Source organism: Phascolarctos cinereus, unplaced genomic scaffold (genome assembly GCF_003287225.1).
Source record: "Phascolarctos cinereus isolate Bilbo 61053 unplaced genomic scaffold, phaCin_HiC Scaffold_5;HRSCAF=322, whole genome shotgun sequence".
Classification (NCBI taxonomy): Eukaryota; Metazoa; Chordata; class Mammalia; order Diprotodontia; family Phascolarctidae; genus Phascolarctos; species Phascolarctos cinereus.
The window spans coordinates 199,252,277-199,271,690 of record NW_027555958.1 but is presented as its reverse complement, the minus strand read 5'-3'; the positions used below and the strand labels follow the sequence as shown (position 1 = coordinate 199,271,690).

Here is a 19,414-nt window from a genome sequence, read left to right as displayed (position 1 = left end):
AGGTCATGAATCACTGACTGAGAACCAGTGACCCAAAGAATATAATTTTATTATAGGTTACACTGTGCCTGGCTTTTGAGATAGAGAAAAGTTCATTGTTTTATTAATTATATTGCACAGTTCAAATGTGCTTTAATTTTTAAATTTAGTACCTTTTCTTTTTCCAATTCAGCAATCATTGGTGAAGCTATATGTTGTAGTGTACTCTAGCCAGAATGACCTGGATTCAAATCCCATCTTAGATACTTCTAGCTGTATGCCTTTGGATAAGTCATTACCTCTCTATGCCTGAATTTTCTTGTTTTTAAAAAAAGATGACTGGACTCAATTGCCTCTCAGGTCACTTTCTACTCTAAATCTATGAGCCTGTGATAATTTATTAATTACCTGATGTGGTTAGAGCACTGCAGTGGATGCTGGGGGAGATATAGAATTAAGATAAAACAGTATCTGTCCTTAGGAAAGTCCATAGGAGACTGAGGAGTGGTTAGAAAGATAAGAAGTAAAATAGGAGGTTATGGGCTCTCTGAAGTTTAAGGAGAATTATCTAATAGGAGAGAGTCAGCAGTGTCAAATGCTGCAGAAATCTCAAGAAGGATAAAAATTGAAGAAGAAAAAAGTCCACTGGGTTTGGTGACCTCAGAGAGAGCAGGGAGATATGAGCAGAAGCCTGATTCCAAAGAGAGAATGGGTAGTGAGGAAGTAAAAGCAGCCTGAGTAGACAACTTTTTCAGGAAGTTCAGTTGCAAAAAGTAATGGATATAAGGGACAGTAGTTGGAAGGGCTTGAAGAATATAAACTTGAGGGCAAAGACTTTTTTTTTTAAATCTTGGTGTTTTTAGCAGCTAGGATAGATACTGGCATAAGGTAGGTATTTAATAAATGAATTAATTTGAAAGGGTCAAGAGAGGCCTTTAGAAGGGAATATTGAAGCTTTGTGGAAGAGGGAGAGAAAGGAGATGAATTCTGGAATAAGGTCCTGAAGGAAGCATGAGGGAGGACATTCACAGGCTTGAGAATAGGAGCTTTATAAGTAGAGATATTTCTTTTCTTTTTTTTAAATAGTATTTTGTTTTCCTCCCTAATTACATGTCGTGACAATTTTTAACATTCATTTTTACAAGATTTGGAGTTCCAAATTTTTCTCCCTCCTTCCTTCCCTTCCCTCCCCTCTTCCTAAAATGGTAGGCAATTTGGTATAGATTATACATGTAAAACATGTTTCCAAATTAGTCAGAGTTGTGAAAGAAAAAACATCAAAAGGAAAAAAAAATCATGAAAAAGAATAAAGTAAGTGAAAAAAGTATGCTTTGATCTTCATTCAGTGTCCATCAGTTCTTCATCTGGATGTTTACTTTGTGAGTCCTTTGTGCTTATCTCAGATCATTGTGTTGCTGAGACGAGCTGAGAAATTCATAGCTGATCATGATACAATATTGCTGATACTGTGTACAATGCTTTCCTGGTTCTGCTCATTTCACTTTACATCAGTTCAGACAAGTCTTTCCAGGTTTTCCTGAAATCTGTCGGTTCATTATTTCTTGTTGTAAAATATTATTCCATTACATTAATATACCACAGCTTGTTCATCCATTCCCCAATTGATGGGCATCCCCTCAGTTTCCAATATTTTGTCACCATGAAAAGGGCTGCTATAAATATTTTCGTACATGTAGGTAGTAGGGATATTTCTAAGTATGTTATGTTTACGAAATAGCTTATTATCATTTGATCTAAAGATAGCTATCAAATAGAGGTACAAACTTTATGACATTGTAATTGTTGGCAATAGTGCTAAGTGTCATTTTCTGTCAGCAATTTTTCAATGTAAGTATTTTAGTGCTTTCCATTATTAAAACAGAAAATTCATTGGCAACCACTGGTTACATTCTCAGGCAAATTCAAAAGGGACAGGTCCTTATTGCTGAAAGGGATAAAAGACTATTTTATCCTATAAATTTAGGTCTGTTTAGAAACCTATGTGGACAAGTATTTGGGAAAGAGAGAATTGTATGCATGCATGCGTGTGTGTGTGTGTGTGTGTGTGTGTGTGTGTGTGTGTTCTGTTTGAATTACTCTATAGAAATTCTCTAAATTGTTTCTGAGTCACTGGATAATTACCAAAAAAACCCCTCAAACTTCCCACTTTTCTTTGGCAATTTGTGTCTTTTAGCATCTGTTGAAATCACTGGACTGTGTTAAAAATACATTGTGACAAAGTAAATTTTATCTTGGTTCAATTTTTTAAAAAAACTATGACTATTTTCTATTGTCCATAACTTTAGGTCTCCTTTGCTCAAGTAGCCAGCATCATAAAGCTCAGATGGTGTGCTTTTTGTGTGCTGATTGCCTTTACAAAATGATGTATTTATTTACTAGTTTTATCCAGCTATGAAATTTAATATTGTTATTTCAGTATAACAATATAATAATAAACATTTTATAGAATTGTAGCAGTCAAATACTTGTATAAAGTACCTGTAGAATTCCTTACTAAAGGCATTATTTTAGTGGCTTTTCAGAGGAGTATAATTTTATCACAGGGGATACATTTCTGTTGCACAGTGCTGCAACAATAATCTCTGTGCAAGAGCAAATGTTATGTTTCTCTATCATCAGTGGCCACTTTCTATTAGTAAGGGATCAGTGGAACTGCCTTTCAACAATCCGGGCAGCCATACAAAATGGAAAATTGATGGGGGGGGGGAGCATTGTTGCTTAGGAACTGATTTCATTCACTATACCTTCAATTTGTATTTTAGTGCCCACAGCAGGACAGCTTTGGAACTACGGCTTCACTGATGGCAACTGCTCATGCCAGTAAAATTTCTGCACATCTGCTGGCAAAGCCGGAACTTGCTGAACGATGCCAGTGCATTCCTAACAAGGTAGGAGAGCTTCAGCCCAGGTCATGTTGAAAAGATATAGAATAGGGTGAATCAGACCCCTCAAATGTGACCGCAGGTACCCAGGGCAGGCCTGAACACGTTGAAGATGGGAACTAATGTCCCAAGCTACTCAGGTTGCTTGTTGCTATTTCCCCTGGCTAGTTCTGAGACCACTTAGCCTGACAACTGGGCTCTGAGCTAGAGGAGCCCTTTGTGCCCCATGTACCTGGGAAGTAATTAATTTGGTTTAAAGTAGAAAAGAGTAGAATTTTAGAATTGGAAATAAGCCCTTCATTTTACAGATGGGGAATCAGAGGACCGGGGAAGATAAACAAGTTTCCTAAGGTCACATACCTAGTTATTCTTCATCATTGGTAGAGATGGGATTAGGTCTCCTGGCTACCAGCTCTTTCTGCTCTATTGCTCTATCTCTTTAGACTTTGGAGAGAAAGACCCAGCTGTCCTCTCTCCACTCCAAAGTCAATTGCCAGTGCCAGGTTAAACAAAAACAAGAAACAAAAACTGCAGTAATATGAAAAGCAACAACAAGGAAGATCAGACATTTAGAACTAGAAGATACTTTATTTGCAGATGAGGAAATTGAGGCCCAGGGAAGTTTAGTGACTTGCCCAAAGTCAAGGGCGTACCAAATGGCAGAGCTAGGATTTGGACCCACGCCTTCTGATTCCACACCTTTCCTCTATAAAAACAGTATGCCGGCCTGCCTTTATTTTTTAAAATTTATCTCTGTGGATGTTTCAAGGTTTCCTCTCCCCAAGGCTGTCCCCCTGTTCCTTTACTTAGGAATTCCCCTTATTCTGATTCTTCCCTCCTTTCCTTCTTATTCCATTTCTATCCTCTTTCAAGGCAATTGCCCCTCCTGCCCTAGAACTGTCATCCTTTCTTCAGTACAGGGCCAAAGAGAGAATATTTAACATCTTTTCTTTCTACTTCTGTCTCATTGTCATAGGTTGATGTGAGGGTAGTTTCTTGACTATCACCTAAATCCTAAGAGAAGTCCTGCTAGTGTGCTTCCTTGGACTTACTCAATTGCTCCTGAGACATTAACCTCATACTCTTTCACTAAGCTTGCAGTCTTTGTTGGGTTTTAAGTCCACTACACAGATAACTTTGACTGTGTTGAGGATGCCTTCTGTTTGTGTTCTTTGTGTTTGGATAGATCTGTAATTATAATTTATGAAACATTACATTGTGTGTGTAAGCTGATGATCCTGTATATTATGGGTTCTTTTAACCTTTTTTGTGTCATAGACCCTGCTAGCAATTGGTGAAGCCCATAGATCTCATAATAATATTTTTAATTATATAAAATTAAATATATTTAATTGCAAAAAATTGTATCAAAATACAATTATTGAATTATTAAAAATGCAAGCTCACAGACCTTAAATTAAGAATCTCTGCCATGGATCTTTCACTTGCAAAGTCAGGAACAAGATATGGTACATTTAGTTTTTATTCAGTGGGTGTTAGGGGTTGGGAAGTATGTCTTTTGCTGGCAAAATATAGTGGAAGAAATTTGCTCCTTCATTGTTCTTTTTCATAATTGGCTACATGCTCCAGGTTAAAGAATGGTATTCACTATACTGTAGCAAAGGTTTTTATTATTATATTCAGTCTCAACCAGCAAATACAGGCAACTGTTGGTTGTCTATCCTAAGTGGGAAAGATAGCACACACAGATCAATGAAATACTCATAAAAACCAAGAACTTTAGCGTGGTCATTAGTTTCAGCTTCCTCCCCCATCATAGTTTACAAGGCCAATTTGAGATTCGCCTCCTCTCTCTTCCCTGGATTTCTTTTGGTAAAAAGAAGCTAAGAAATAGCTAAAAGCCTAAAAGGAGGAGCAGGGAAATAGCTCATCCATATATTAGGTAACCAGCCCTTGAGCTATTAAGAGTTAGTTGACTATACAAAAGTAGACAAATGCCTTAGACAGAATTTAATGATGACCAGAAGCTATGCTGCTTTACTCCACCATTGTCAGTCGAATATTTATGAGCAAGAGGATTTTATATCAATATGTTAACTTTTGGGGAAGTAACTTGGAAATTTATTTTTGTGCAGGGAGAAGCAGGATTGCCTGGAGCTGCTGGCTTACCTGGTCCTAAGGGTGACAAAGGGGAGCAGGTAAGATAGCCAATCTAATGTCTGTTTGTTAGGGAAAATGTTTAGTATGAATAAAAAATTATACACATGGTTCTGTTCAGTTCTGCTCTGGCCTTTTCTAGCCTAGTACACATTGAAGATGTAGGGCAAAACTTGCATTTAATGAACAACATAAAAATGTTAACAGCTGAAATCTGCAAGAACCCAGTAGGCTTGAAGCAATAGTTTTTAATTGCCATGTTGAAATCATAGAGAAGCTGGCAACTATCGGGGCTACATGCCTTTGTAGCTTTAAAGAACTCTGGGCAAAATTGTGAATTAGGCAGAATTTATTTTTGGCTCTTCTCCAATCCTTCTTTTCCTTTTCCTCCTTTTCTTCCTCCTCCTCTCTTCTTCTTCCCACTTTTCCTCTTCTTCCTCCTCCTGCTCTATCTCTTTGTTTCTCTGTCACTGCTGGTCTCTGTATCTGTTTGTCTACTCCCTTGTTATATTCTTCCTCAAGCCCCCAGTGCATTAAGTCTGATTCTGTTTGCCCAGGTCCCAGTCCCAGGATGGGCCCTGGCATGGTATCATGCTCTAGACCAGGAATTCTTAATCTGTTTTGAGGCATGGCAGTCTGGTAAAGCCTGCGGACTCCTTTTCAGAAAAATACTTTAAAATATATAGAATAAAATACATAGGAAAACAAAGGAAGGTAATCATATCAAAACATATTTATATAGTTATCATTATATCTTAAAAAAATAAATTCATAGACCCCTGAAATGTGTCCATGATTAGAAACCCTTGCTCTAGACCTTCTTCCTCTCTCTGTTCCCCCACTTATCATTCCAATCAAAATTTATTCTTCTGATATTTAATTCCTTCAAAGCTCTGTTCTCTGAGGACTAATAAAGATGAGCTCATTTGTGCTATGGCAGTGGCTAAGCAATATATAATGTATTATGCCTCTCAAGCAGTAGAGTTGCATTTTAGGAGAGTCTTTCAGTGCCCTAACTTTAAGGAGTGAATAATGTTGGAATTTCAGACAATGTGACAAGTCAGTGAATGAGTGGGACATTCACTGGCACCCCTCAAGTCACATCATGGGGGTGCCTGTGTGGCAAAAATATAATATTAATGGTGATACAATTTAACTGGCCATAACTATAAACTTAACATTTGAGTAGGATCTCATGATTTAAAAAGCATTTTAATGTGTATTATCTCATTAAATTGGTTTTTAAAACAATTCTGTGAAACAGAATAAATATTCTCTCCATTTTACAGATGAGAAAACAGAGGCCAAGAGATATGAAATGACTTGCCTAAGGTCACAGCAAAGCAATAAAAGTGGGATTTGAAGTAAAATTTTAGGGCTCATCCCACAACTTCAAACTTTTTTGTTGAAAAGTAATTAATATCTGAGATCATAATTTTATAAGCCTTACCTTCAAGATGTTTATAAAAATTCCCCTCCTTACCAAGCAATATCATTTTGTGTGATTCTCCCCCAAAGTCAAGAGATGTGTCACAGAATGGAACACATTGAGAAATACTAATTAAGGAGATCACTGACACAGATAATTTACCTTTGGGTTTGTCTTGCATGATAGGATTTCTTCATTCATTTTCACAGCTATATTTTACAAATGACATTTCACTTGTGTTAGTATTTACATTTTCATTTTGCTAAGTACACAACAGCAAAAGTATCCCTAAGGTTGTGCTGGGAAAGTATGAAAACAGACTAGGATAAAAAAATTGGCTTCGGATTATCCATGAACTAGAAAACGGATAAACTTTTTAACTATATGCGTATTAACATTTTTGTGATTTTTCTTTTATCACCTTCATTTCCAATTAAGTTTTCTCCTTGTGCCCTACCCAACAAGATATCCCTTATAAAAATAATTTTTTTTAAAAGAGAAAGAAAAAAACTTTCAACAAACTTAATCAAAACTGATGCCTGACAGCATATGTAATGTTCCACACACATAGTACCCCACCTCTGCAAGGAAAAGAGGTGAATTTTTCTCATCTGTTCTCTAGGACCAAGCATGTTCATTATAATTGCTGCTCAGCATAAATTCAGGTTTTAAAAAGATATAATCATGAGATGGAAAAAAGGGGAGGCACATTAACATTTTATGAAGCTAATTAGACATTACGGCAAGCGAAAATGACTTCAGAATGCTTGGGGTGTCAACTAACTTTTCTCTGAGCTCAAGCAAAGCTGAGCTGAGGTCTCCTTAGGCTTTTATTCTCAAGTTTTTCTGTTGTCAGTTATTTTTCTCTTCTTTTTCTCTGTGTCCTCCTAACTTTAATGTACATTAGATGGAAAAGTGCCATCTTTTGTATTCCATACTAGCATAGATTTTACAGTGTTACAACAGGTACGCCAATAATGACTATGCAGTGTGAAAATTAAAAAGTTAGTTTGCTTCCAGGCACACTAAATAGTTATTTGAAAATGACCACACAAAGTATAATCATACTGAGGGAATGATTTTTTCCTGCCCAGGTTTCTCCTGTAGATTACCAGTATAGGAAAGGACAATTTTCCCTACTTATATAGTTGTTATTTACAATTTTCAAGATTGGTGAGAACAAATAAATTAATCCGCAAGCATTTATTAAGCACCTACTGGGTGCCAGGTACATATGAATGACATCATGGTGAAGGGGATAGAGTCAGGACATAGACCAAGTCAAGAAAACCCAGGTCTATCACATCCTGGCTATGTCACCCTTGGTAAGTCATTCAAACTCAGCGCTCCAGACAGTGCTGTAAGATGATAAATCATTGAGGAGATACTTTTCCTAATACCCCAAGCTCCTGATATCTATTCCATCTCTCCCCCAATCTTCTTGTACGTATCTAGATATGTACATGTTGTCTCTCCCTCATTCGAATGTAAGCTTCTGGAGGGCACATGATGTTTCACTTTTGTCTTGGTGTCCTTAGCACAATGTTTGGTACATAATCCAAACTTAAGTGCTTATTGACTGACAGTCAGACCTAAATTAGTTGAAAGAGTTTCCTCGCTAAGGGTTCCCTGTAGCAATAAAATCACAGACCTGATCCAAAAATAATATGCCAAGAAATGCTCTTACAGTGATTTCCAGTCTACAAATGATTTGATGCTAGTAAAGGCTGTCAAAAATAAAGTAAGCCTGACTTGGGACCCATGTCTAGTAGTAGAAGGAGTACTAGACCTGGAGTCTGAAGCACAATGGTTTAGTCCCAGCTCTGGCACTTACTAGTTGTGTCCCATTGGCGTGGCATTTGACTTGACGTTTAATATTCTGTCTTGTAGGTAACATGGGAATAATAGTTTTACTACTTACCTCCCAGGGTTGTGAGGAATGTACTTTATAAACTTATTCAAATAGTAGTTATATTTATGTATTTATTTTGTGTATTCTTATAGATGGACAAGTTATTCCTCTTGATAGAATATGAGCTTCTGGAGGGCAGGGACTATTTCACTTTTTCACTTTTATATCTTCAGGACCTAGCAGAGTGCTTGGTGCATAGTAGAAATTTAATAAATTCTTGTTGATTGATTGTTATTAAAAATAAAGAATCTGCCACTGAATAGATATTTTACTCAACGAAATTTTTGAGTCCTACTAAAGAGTGCAGCCATTATATTATAATTTATAGGCCTTTTCCTAGAAAAGACCATTGTGGCAGCTGAATATTTCGTATGTGAACCACGCCTTGGACGTAGACTTTTCTAGAGAATGAGTATCAGAGTACAAATTATTTCCTGTCTTTGGTAAGGAGGCAGTGTGACAAAGAGGATAGAGTACTGGATTTGGAATCAGGAAGATGAGTTCAGTTCTCACTTACTAGCTATGTGTGACCATAAAGAATTCACTTAACCTTTCTGAACCTCAGTTTCCTCATCTGTAAATAAGGATAACAATACCTGCAGTGTTTATATTACAGGGTTTTTGTGAGGCTCACCTGAGAGAATGTTATGTAATATGTTCGCAAACTTTAAAATGACAAGCACCACTCATTATTATTATTATTATTATTATTAAATGAATTTTAATAGCACTAATAATAGCTATGATTAATTAGTGATCATCCAGGATCAGTGTGAGGTGTTATTATTATTATTATTTTTGCTTATCCTGCTATAATATTTGGGTCACTACTCTTAAGTGGCAAGTGATGTTTTGGGGACCTGCTAATTTGGAGTAATGTGGAATTTGATAATAAATGTTCAGGCCTCTTTCAGAATGATATAAATTTCCCTTTCTTTTTTCCCACTTGCTGCATAATGCCTGAAGACCTTCTGTCCTGACAATCCTTGTGTAAGTTGGCATCTATGCAAACAGCTGTTCATGTTTCTATTTAAGTATTATTTCAATTTAATTTTATAACCATTTATAATTATGAGAAAAACATCATCCAGAGTAGTCAGAGAACAAAGTTTTTGCTCCCTACTAGATTATGTTTTGAGAAACTGAGCAATTCTAGATCCTTCTAAGCACCATTTAACCAAGGGAGTCTGTCAAGAGGTACAAGGTAAGCATTTTTTGAAGCAAATGAGTTTTATGCTCAAGTCCTATCTGTGGCAATATATTACTGCCATATGTTATGGTATTGCTTTAAAAATCATCACACTATTATTGTTTTTCAGTTTTAAAAAGTTTTCTTATTTCTATTAGAACTGAATTATTTTTAACTTCTCATTGTGAATGATATTCCAGTGTATCTGTGATGTCAAAGATGTGGGAAAACCATGTTGGTATGCATCAAAACTCATTCATGTCCTCCCATAAATCCTTCTTAGCAAATCTGTCTAGTGTTCTGGAAGCCTTTCTTTATGAAATAAAAGTGTTTCCCTATTTCATGAGTACTAAGACTCTCTATCATGCTATACTTTTGGTACATGACCAGCCCAACTCATTTTCTAGTCACATGGTTTTGATGATGTCTTCTATACCACTTTTCATTCATTGATAATGCTATATAGTACGCTTATGACTCAAGTGTATTTTTCTATTGCCCTTTGTGAATGAATATGTCAAAAATGTTTAAACTAAAATCACTATCTTTGAGACAGATTTATGTTCATTGTTTGTTCTTTGTCTTTCCATTCATTCTATGTCACTCCATTAATGTGGTATACTTATTTATTCATTAATCTTTATAACTTCTCATGGAAAAAAGTTTGAATACTTATATTTGAATATAGAATTGTAATTGATGTTCTACTTCAGTGGCCTCTTACCATGACCATCCTAGGAATGCCTTCTCTGTCAGACCAGAACTCACCCTAATATGATTTGAAATAATAATTAATACTTTTCCTTCATTCAGACTTGGTTATTATAATTTTTCTTAATCTATTCATTTCATTTGCTTAGCAATTGTAGTTGGCAACCAAATTACTTAGCAACGAAATTACTTTCTCAATTCTATAAGACCTGTGATATTATCCTCTTCCATTTCATAGTTAGAAAATTTCATTGGTTTTATAAAAGAGCAGTTCATTTTCATGGTTTTAGAATTTGAGGTTTGGGGAGATTGGGTTCTATTGTTGTGGTAATTTTCTAGAAATGTTTTTTTTTCAGACCTTTCCCCTCCATTTCTCCAATTTATAGTCATATGGTTCTTCTAAGATCTCTTTTCATGGTTGGGGCTGGAATTGGGAGGATGATGGTTGAATTGTTATTTTCCCCTTCCCTTCCAGAGAGCTAGAATGTTACAAAGCATCAATGGAAAATTGTTAACATTGGGAACCTCTTATCATACATTTAAGGGCTGGACAAGGGTTAGTTTAAATTTTAAACTAAGAAGTAATTCATCTGTGAAGTATCATATTATCTTTGTCAAAAATATTTACAAAGCTTTAAAATTTCTCAATTTTAGGGTACAGTTGGTATCAAAGGAGAATATGGGGTCCCTGGAATTCCTGGGGTAAAGGTAGGTTATTTTGGTATGTGAATAGACACAAAATCATAATGAAGCATGATGAGTGGGAAGAAACAAAAACAAAAACAAAAAACAACAATACTCATGTAGGAATCAGGAGACCTAGTTTCAAGTCTCAATTGTGACTTTGGGAAAAATTGCTTAATGTCTTGAATACTGTTTCATCTTCTATAAAATGATAGATTTTGATGAAAGATGATCTTTAAGTATTTTAAAAATCCAGAGTGTAAATGAAAGTCTTCTGGCAATTTTGTAAAGAGTATATAGAACCTATAGAAAGGCCTAAAGCCTTAGCACAGTGCCCTGCACATAGTAAGTGCTCGATAAATACTCTATCATTTATTTATCTATCATCTTTCTGTCTATCATTATTATTAAGGTCCTTATAAAGTCTTGCTACTCCATATTCTTATATTTGGATTAAGATGCCATGTGAAACAAATTGATCTGTTTAGAATTTTATCATAGTGAATGAAACTAACCTTTAAATTCTAGTGGGCTAATGTGTTTTAATAATTAGAAAAATTATTAATGAACTTTGAGAGGACAATGTAAATTCATATAGCATATCAGATGCGGTGTTTTAGTGTAAACCAAACTTAATTTCTCTGTGCCTGTAATTGTATGATGAGTTCAATTTGAAAAAGAAAGAAACATGCTAATAACATAACATAAGAAATAGAGAAATAGTAAAAATTGTACACTCAAGGAAGTCATAGATATTTGGCTGAGATTGCAGGTTAAAATTTCTGAAAGTAAGATAATAATGACTTTGTGCTAAGATATAGGAAGGAAAGAAACAAGAATTTATTAAGTGTCTACTATTTGCCAGGCTCTGTGCTAAGCACTATACAAATATTGATCCTCACAATAACTCTGGAAAGTAGGGTTATTATTATCATCCCCATTTTGCAGTTGAGAAAACTGAGGCAGACAAAAATTAAGTGACATGTCAAGGGTCACACAGCTAATAAGTGTGGGAGCCCTCATTGAACATAGATTTTCCTGACTCCAGGGCTAATACTTGATCCAATGAACTTCTAGCTGCCTCTATATATGGGGATACAAAATTTTTAAAAAAAATTGTTATCCCTGGCTCTTAAGGAGTTTACTTTTGATTGGAAAAATGTACATATGCTATGGAAGACACACACATATGTAAATATTTACAGAATAAATATGAGCTAGTTTAATACAAGGTTGTTAGAAGGAGGAAAGAAGTCTGCAATTGGGGTGGGGATCAGAAAAGGCTTCCTGTTAAAAGTGGCTCTTAAGCTGTATTGGGTAGGGCACAAGGAGAAGACTTAATTGGAAATGAAGGTGATGTAAAATAAAAGAAAAATCACAAAAATGTTAATATGCATATTGTTAAAAAGTTGATCAGTTTTCTAGTTCATGGGTAATCCGAAGAGTCAGACAAGTAGGAGGAGAACCAAAGAGAGTTGAGTTACAAAAACTCAGAGAGGAGAGATGCATAAGAGGAGAGAGTGTAGAAACAATGTACATGAAGTACTTTGTATATCTTAAAAGTTTTACATAAATGTCAGTGATCAGTAGTAAGAATATTAGTGATGATATGGGAAAAAACTTGCTCATATAATAATGTCAATTTGGAGATATAATATTGTGGGAGCTTAATTTAAATAAATAAAATTTCTTTAAAGAAATTGTCTAATACTGACTTGAATGCACAGAATCCCAACTGAAAACCAAAGTGATATAATTTAATTAATTCAGGATGAATTATCATCTCCTGATGATGCATATCAATTTATGTACATTCTTATGTTAAAATAGGATTATGGGTTGATTTACATATTTATATTCAGACAAGCTTTGATTTACCTAGACTCTCATTTACCAATGATTCTCTAGTGACTAATTCATAGGAACTTCCTCTCCTTTACTGTTCCTTGAAGCTTACCTAGGGTAGAATTCTAAATAGGACAGGATAGCCCATGACTATGACAGAGTTTACTACATGAATATGTGGTCTCTGGTCTAAATGGACAATTTCTTGTATGATAAGAAGCAACATGTGGGAATTTTTTTTATTTTTGGACTGGACTGTGAAGATATGTATTTTTTTTTACTTTAGCCAAAATTTTTTAAAAAGCTTTTAAAAATTGTATCTCAAATTTTATTTATGTGTGTGTGTGTGTGTGTGTGTGTATATATATATATATATAATATATATATATATATATAAAATATCTATTACATATATATTCACATGTGCGCATATAGCTGTATATACATACTTCACATATATTTGTTGAAGGAATGAGGATAAATCAGGTTCATCTTTTCCATTGTTATTTAGGAACTATGATGTTCTTTGCTAACAAAATAAGAAAAAACAAGGTTTTTATTTCCACAAAAGCACATCAAAGAGTAAAAGTCCAGTGATTGTCTCTATCAAGAAAGAACAGAGCTTCGCTAGTCTGTGAAGGAAGATCGTAGCTTCAGGATATAGGGTTTCCCGATTTTAGGCACTCCTGTAAATAGGCTTTAACTATCTTGATTGAGGACTATTATTAAATCTGATGCCAAGGCCTCCATTTGCTCAGAAGTGTTAGTTGTGATATCCTCTTCAATGGACCGAAGTTGGTAAGAAAAGACTGCCCCTAAGTTGCAGTGTAGTAGCTAATTCAATATTTCAGCAAAGTTTAGCAGGACAGAATAGCTCTAAATTCTGGACGTCTTCTAATGCAGTTGTCAGGCTCACAAACAAACCTTCAGTTTTAACAATTCCTACTCCAGGACTCAGTGATATGCTGTTAAACTCCCTTTGTCATTGGTCCAGGTATCTCTTGACGAAGTCTTTTGAATTCTAATCAACTCAAATGCCCTATAATACTGACTTTTGGTCTGTTTCTCAGAGAGCTTCTCATTGAGAATGTAATCTTAAGCTAGCTCCTAATGATAGATGATTTCTTTAGATTTAACTTTTTACAACTGAAGAATGGAAATGTATGAAGTTCTTTCAAAGTAGTTGTTACAAATAAACACGGCATCTCTGCAGGTAATAGATGCACAGAGAGATGTAAAGTGCACAGAATTGTCAATCACTAAATATTTAATGAAGAGCATAACTATGGCAGTTTACCTCTACCATACATTTCAACATTACTATCTGGAGAGTGGTAAATCAGCAGTAAAAATGGAATTACTAAAAATTACAGATTGGGTATTATGCTTTGATGCCTGTAGCCCCATCAAAGGATTATCTACACTGAGGTCAGCAACACCAGTAATTTTAACGTTGGCATTCTGATTAATTGCCACACTATGCACGGTAACTACCTAATGTTTGCCTACATCTATTTCCATAGGTGTTTCTGTAGGTGAGTTCTTAAAAGATGCTGAGAGTGGAATATATTTCTCCTAGACATGGAAGGGATCTCATCTATAGTTCATTCCCTTTATCTGCAATGCATTTTTTTGATTTACTGTATATGTAGATATGTATTGAGGGATTTAAAAAATGTTTATTGGTTTCTAAAAAATATTAATTGGCTCAAAGGGAATAGCAGGAAGGACTTGAAATTTTTTTAAAAAACAGTGAAAATGGGATTAAACAATATAGACCCTGGTGTAGTGTGAAATGATCCTTCCCTTGTTATTCCTCATTAAATCTCAGTGTTCATTGGTTCTGGAGGCTAGGGTCTCAAAGGTAGTATTGAAAAGAGGAGGGTAGCAAAAGGGGAAAGGGAAAGACAATAGACAAGGGGAAAAACCCATAAAATAAAGTCTATTGCTGCAGGAATGTATCAGAATGTAGGTTCCTTGAAAGGAGGGAATATTTTGGTTTTCTCTTTGTATTCCTAGAAGGAGCACAATACTTAGTAGGTACTTACTAAATGCTTCTTGGTTGATTGACTAATTTATTAATGATGATCTCTAGTTCTAATATTCAATGATTTCTCTATGTTCTTCACTGACCACATTGGAATTAGGTAATTAAAAAGGGTCAGTCAATAAATATTAATTATATGTCAACTTTGAAAGAAAGATTAAAGGCAGTCCATGCTCTCAAGGAGCTCACAGTCTAATGGTGAGCTAATGGGATTTGTCCTATCTTGTGTAATGTAATTAAGCCTTACTTCAGTCTCTAGGTCCATCCTTCAAAATGAGAGACAATAGATAATATAAAAGAGGGTATTAATGTTAGCATTCTGAACTCAGAAAAAAGAATCTGTAGGCCAGTGGTTCTCAAGAGTATGCCAGGATACATTAGTATGTTCTGAATCTTGGGTGCCCCATATTGTATGGAACTTGTAACTCATGTGACAGTCTTCTGAGTCTCCCAGACTGCACAGTGAGCAAAAAAAATTTTGAGAACCACAGCTATATATAAAGCCCTAAGGACTGAAACAACCTCTGTCTGACTCAGAGGCTATCTATAGGCAACAGATTAAAGCAGAGAGAAATAGAACTTTCAGATTTGTGTTTGTAAGAATGGCCATTATCCTGCTGTTCAGATCCCCTTGAAAGGAAGGGAATCAAAACTGTGTCACACATAGAGATGTTTAGCCTGGAGAAGAACACAGTAGTGAGAGGGCTGGAGATTGTGCCAAATGAGGATCAGCAGAAAAAAAAAACTGGAAAACATTGAGCCTGGGGAAGAGAAGGTTATTATTAGATGTCTTTGCATATTTGACAGCCTGTGAACCAGTGCTATTTTCGAGGTTCCTAGGATTTTTCTTCAAATGAAAGAGAATTGATCAAGTTCTTTTCTCCTTTTCCTTTCTATATTTAGTGACAACACACCTCTTTAAATGAATGGTTTTGTGGTATATCAGCATCTGTGCTAAGAAAGGAAAAAGCATGCTGACACATAAGACAGTGACATAGTCAAATGAGATATAGTGAAGCATATTCTTTGCAACTGGCTGAGGCCCCAGGAGAATTAGAGATAGGGGATGCTTCAGGTTTTGGAGTTTGTTTCTGGAGATGGGCCTCCACTATCTGTCATCTCAATTTGTGACTGTATATTGGATGTGTGTTAAGGGCAGGGGAGAATGCAGCAACAATGTATTCACAGTTTTCCACTTTTATTCAGAAAGGACCCATTTATATGTGTGTGTTGTGTGTGTGTGTGTGTGTGTATGCAGATATATGTATATATCTATATGTGTGTATGTATATGCATATATATGCATATATATGTGCATATATGTATATATATACATATATATATATATATATATATATATATATATATATATATATATATATATATATATATACGTCAGTGATATTTCACCTGTTTTCTTGACTTTGAGAGGTTCTAGGAAAGTAATTTAAGGGGAAACCAAAGTTACCTTCAGTCCTATATCTACAGGATGCTTTGGGAGCTATGAGCATTGTAACTTGTTTAGGGGGCAAAAGAGTGGAAAAAAGAAAAGAACAGAGAGTATTATTATCCCATGGCTAATTTTGTACACCTGTTCTCATACAGACCGGGACCTACTGTCATGATGGCCTTGTTTTGACTCTTAATTATTAACCTATAAATCATCAGTGCCCCAACACTTACACTTTTACATGTGTGGTCATTAGCTCATGAGGGCTTTTATGGCAAAACAAAGAATAAAATTACCATTAAATTTCTTCCTGGACTGAATTTGTCATTTAACTCTTACTCCTCTTGAACTAACCTCCAAACTGTAAAGCATGTTTGCTACAGATGCACTTATTAGGTTAACATTTACCCAGGTGCTTTTGCTTAATACTTCATATATTTAGGTATCTTGCTTCTATGAAATGGGTTGGTAGGCAATAGTGGAGTAGGTGAGAAGAAGTGCTAAGGTTGTGGGGGGTGGAAATTGGAGAAAGAAAGATTTAGGGCTTGATACAGGAAAATCTCCTCCCTCTCCCCCCCAAAAAAAAATTAGAGCTGTCTAAAAGTGAAATTGACTACTTTGGTTAACAGTGAGTTTGTTATCATTGTTGTTCTTCATGTAAAGACCACTTATCAGGAATGGTGTGGAGAAGATTTATATTCAGATACAGTCACTACTGCTTCTCCTCCTCCTACCACTACTACATAATTTTTATATAGTGCTGTAAGGTGCAAAGCACTTTACATATATTAGCTTATTTGATCCTTACAACCACCCTATGAAGTATGGACTATTATTATCCCCAATTTATAGATAAGGAACCTGAGGTTGAAAAAGGTAGAGAGCTTCATGTTCAGTTTGGATTCAATCAAAGGACTGAACTTGAGGACCTAGAGGGCCACATGTGACCTCAAGGCTGCAGGTTCCCCACCCCTGATTAAGAGACTTATTCAAGGGCTCACAGCTAATACAGTTTTGAAGCAAAATTCAAACTTAGTTCTATATGATGCTATCTAGTGCTCTGTCTACTACATGTAGATGCCTTCTAAACTCTTTTCCCACTCTTAGATTCCCTGGGGGAAGCATAAGGAGGACGCGGATAATCTGGAGAGTATCCAGAAGAGGATGGTCAGGATGAGGAAAGGCCTCACGTTATCCTGTCACATGAACAGTAGTCAAGTCAAGACAAGCATGCATTAAGTATATACTATGTGCCAGGTACTGTGGCTGTGAATACAAATAGAACTAAAAAAAAAAAGACAGTCTGTCTCTCCAAGGAGCTTAGGTTCTGATGGGGGAAGTCAATGCATAAAAAGAAGCTGAAAAGCAGGGGGAGAGAGAGGCCTTAAGAGGAATGAAGGAACAAACACAGCTGGATGGGGCCCTTCCTTAAAATGCAAGTTCTGGGAGGAACTGACTAATCAGGGAAAGAGGATGCAGGGATGGAGGGAGCTTCTAGGATGAAAAGGCTGCTGCACCCTGGTGGTAGATTCATGTACTAGGGTAAGGTGCTTGCCTGCTGAGGATTTCAGGTTGTGGAGCCCTCATTCCTATGTGTCCTGGAGAGGTCCATTCTGGTTAATCTCATTGAAGAAACACAAGGAACTGGGGATGCTTAGCCTGATGAAGAGAAAACTTAATGGTGATAAGAAGGCTGCCTTCGTCTCTTTGAAGGATTATCACGTGGAGACATTTTTAGGTTTGTTCTTAGCCTCCACGGGCAGAAGTAGAAACTGGAGGTTACAAGAAAGGCAGATTCGGACTTGACAAAAGGAAAAACTTGCTAACATTTAGAGATATCCAAGAGTAAAACGATTACATTGGGAGGTACTGGATTCTCTTTCACTACATGACTATTAAGCAATGAGAGTGGGAACTCTCCCAGTTCCAAGCTACTAGCAATAGCTTGTGTGATATTGAACAGGGCCTGAGCTGAGGAAGGGGTGAGAGTTCTAGAGCAACATGAGGTAAAGATCTGGGCATAAACTATGAAATGAGGACTATATAAACCTGGAGAGTGGGAGCGGAGGAGGTTGAATAGGGGATAGAGAGATGAGATTAGAGGGGGGAAATTTTCTTGGGGCAAAATAATAATTGTATATGGGACATACAGTAGTCATTGTCCTTCCTCTCTTCCCATTTCTTCTTTCTTTTCTCAGGATTGTAGATATAGAGCTGGAAGGAGCCTTAGAGGGCATCTAATACAGTCTTCTCATTTTACAGATAAAGACAATGAAGCTGAGGCAGGATTAAATGACTTACCCAAATCATCTCGTGTTTTCCTGCTGAGCACTCAGGGATTTTCCTTCAAGTGCCAACTCTTTGGCATATTTCTGGATCCCATGTCAGTTACCTAGATATCCTTTTTATTTCCTTTCAAGGAATCCAGAGATTGGCCTGGATGACTCCTTCTTTCATTGACACTAAGCCACTACTTCCAAACAAAATTCTTTTCTTGCCCTGACTTGCAAAAAGAGACCCCTGTTCTGCTGCCTCTTTCAAGATTTTTCAGGCTGTTTGTGGTTGGTGTTGCTGTTGGCTTTGGTTTTGTTTGATTTTGTTTGTACCATTAGCAACAAAGAGAAAACAGCCAGGGAAGTGAAAATGAAAGCAAGAGGAAAGTTAATAGTTTGAAAAAGTGTTACAATAAACATTTTTTCAGTTATTGATTAAAATGTAAATACAATTAGGTTCTCATTTTTTATTCCAGGCCTCAATCTCATTTTCTTCCTGCAAAATTTTAATTTCCTGAGATTTCTTCTTCTTCTGAGCAGGAATTCCAGGCTCATATTTGTTAGTTTTTACAAAACTACCATTAAAAATCTCATGACATGCTGGAAAGATGAGTGAAGGATTCAGAGGGAATTTTCAGATATTAGATGGTAATTGACCTTGTGATAGAGTCATCATTGCTGAGACATTTTCATATTTTCTGTGCCTAAGACCTTAGGCAACTTGCAGATAGCCTTGCAAATAGGACTTTCCAAGGGATACATATAACCAAGAGAACACAATAATGATCAAACAAAACCCTGGAGAAACAATAGACCAATGTTTGGATCAACCTAGTTCAAAAATGGGTTGAATTAGATGGTCAGAGTTCCTCTC

General features: G+C 36.0%; 1 protein-coding gene across 1 annotated transcript in view; it reads left to right on the top strand.

Moving 5' to 3' along the window:
- The window catches only part of COL19A1 (collagen type XIX alpha 1 chain), a 397,465-nt gene that overhangs the window by 63,614 nt on the left and 314,437 nt on the right, over positions 1–19,414 (top strand). Inside the window, exons 8-11 of the mRNA XM_021000213.2 lie at positions 2,763–2,888; positions 4,979–5,041; positions 9,308–9,331; positions 10,896–10,949. Of these exons, the coding sequence (XP_020855872.1) occupies positions 2,763–2,888; positions 4,979–5,041; positions 9,308–9,331; positions 10,896–10,949 (267 nt within the window). The remainder of the gene's footprint in view (positions 1–2,762; positions 2,889–4,978; positions 5,042–9,307; positions 9,332–10,895; positions 10,950–19,414) is intronic.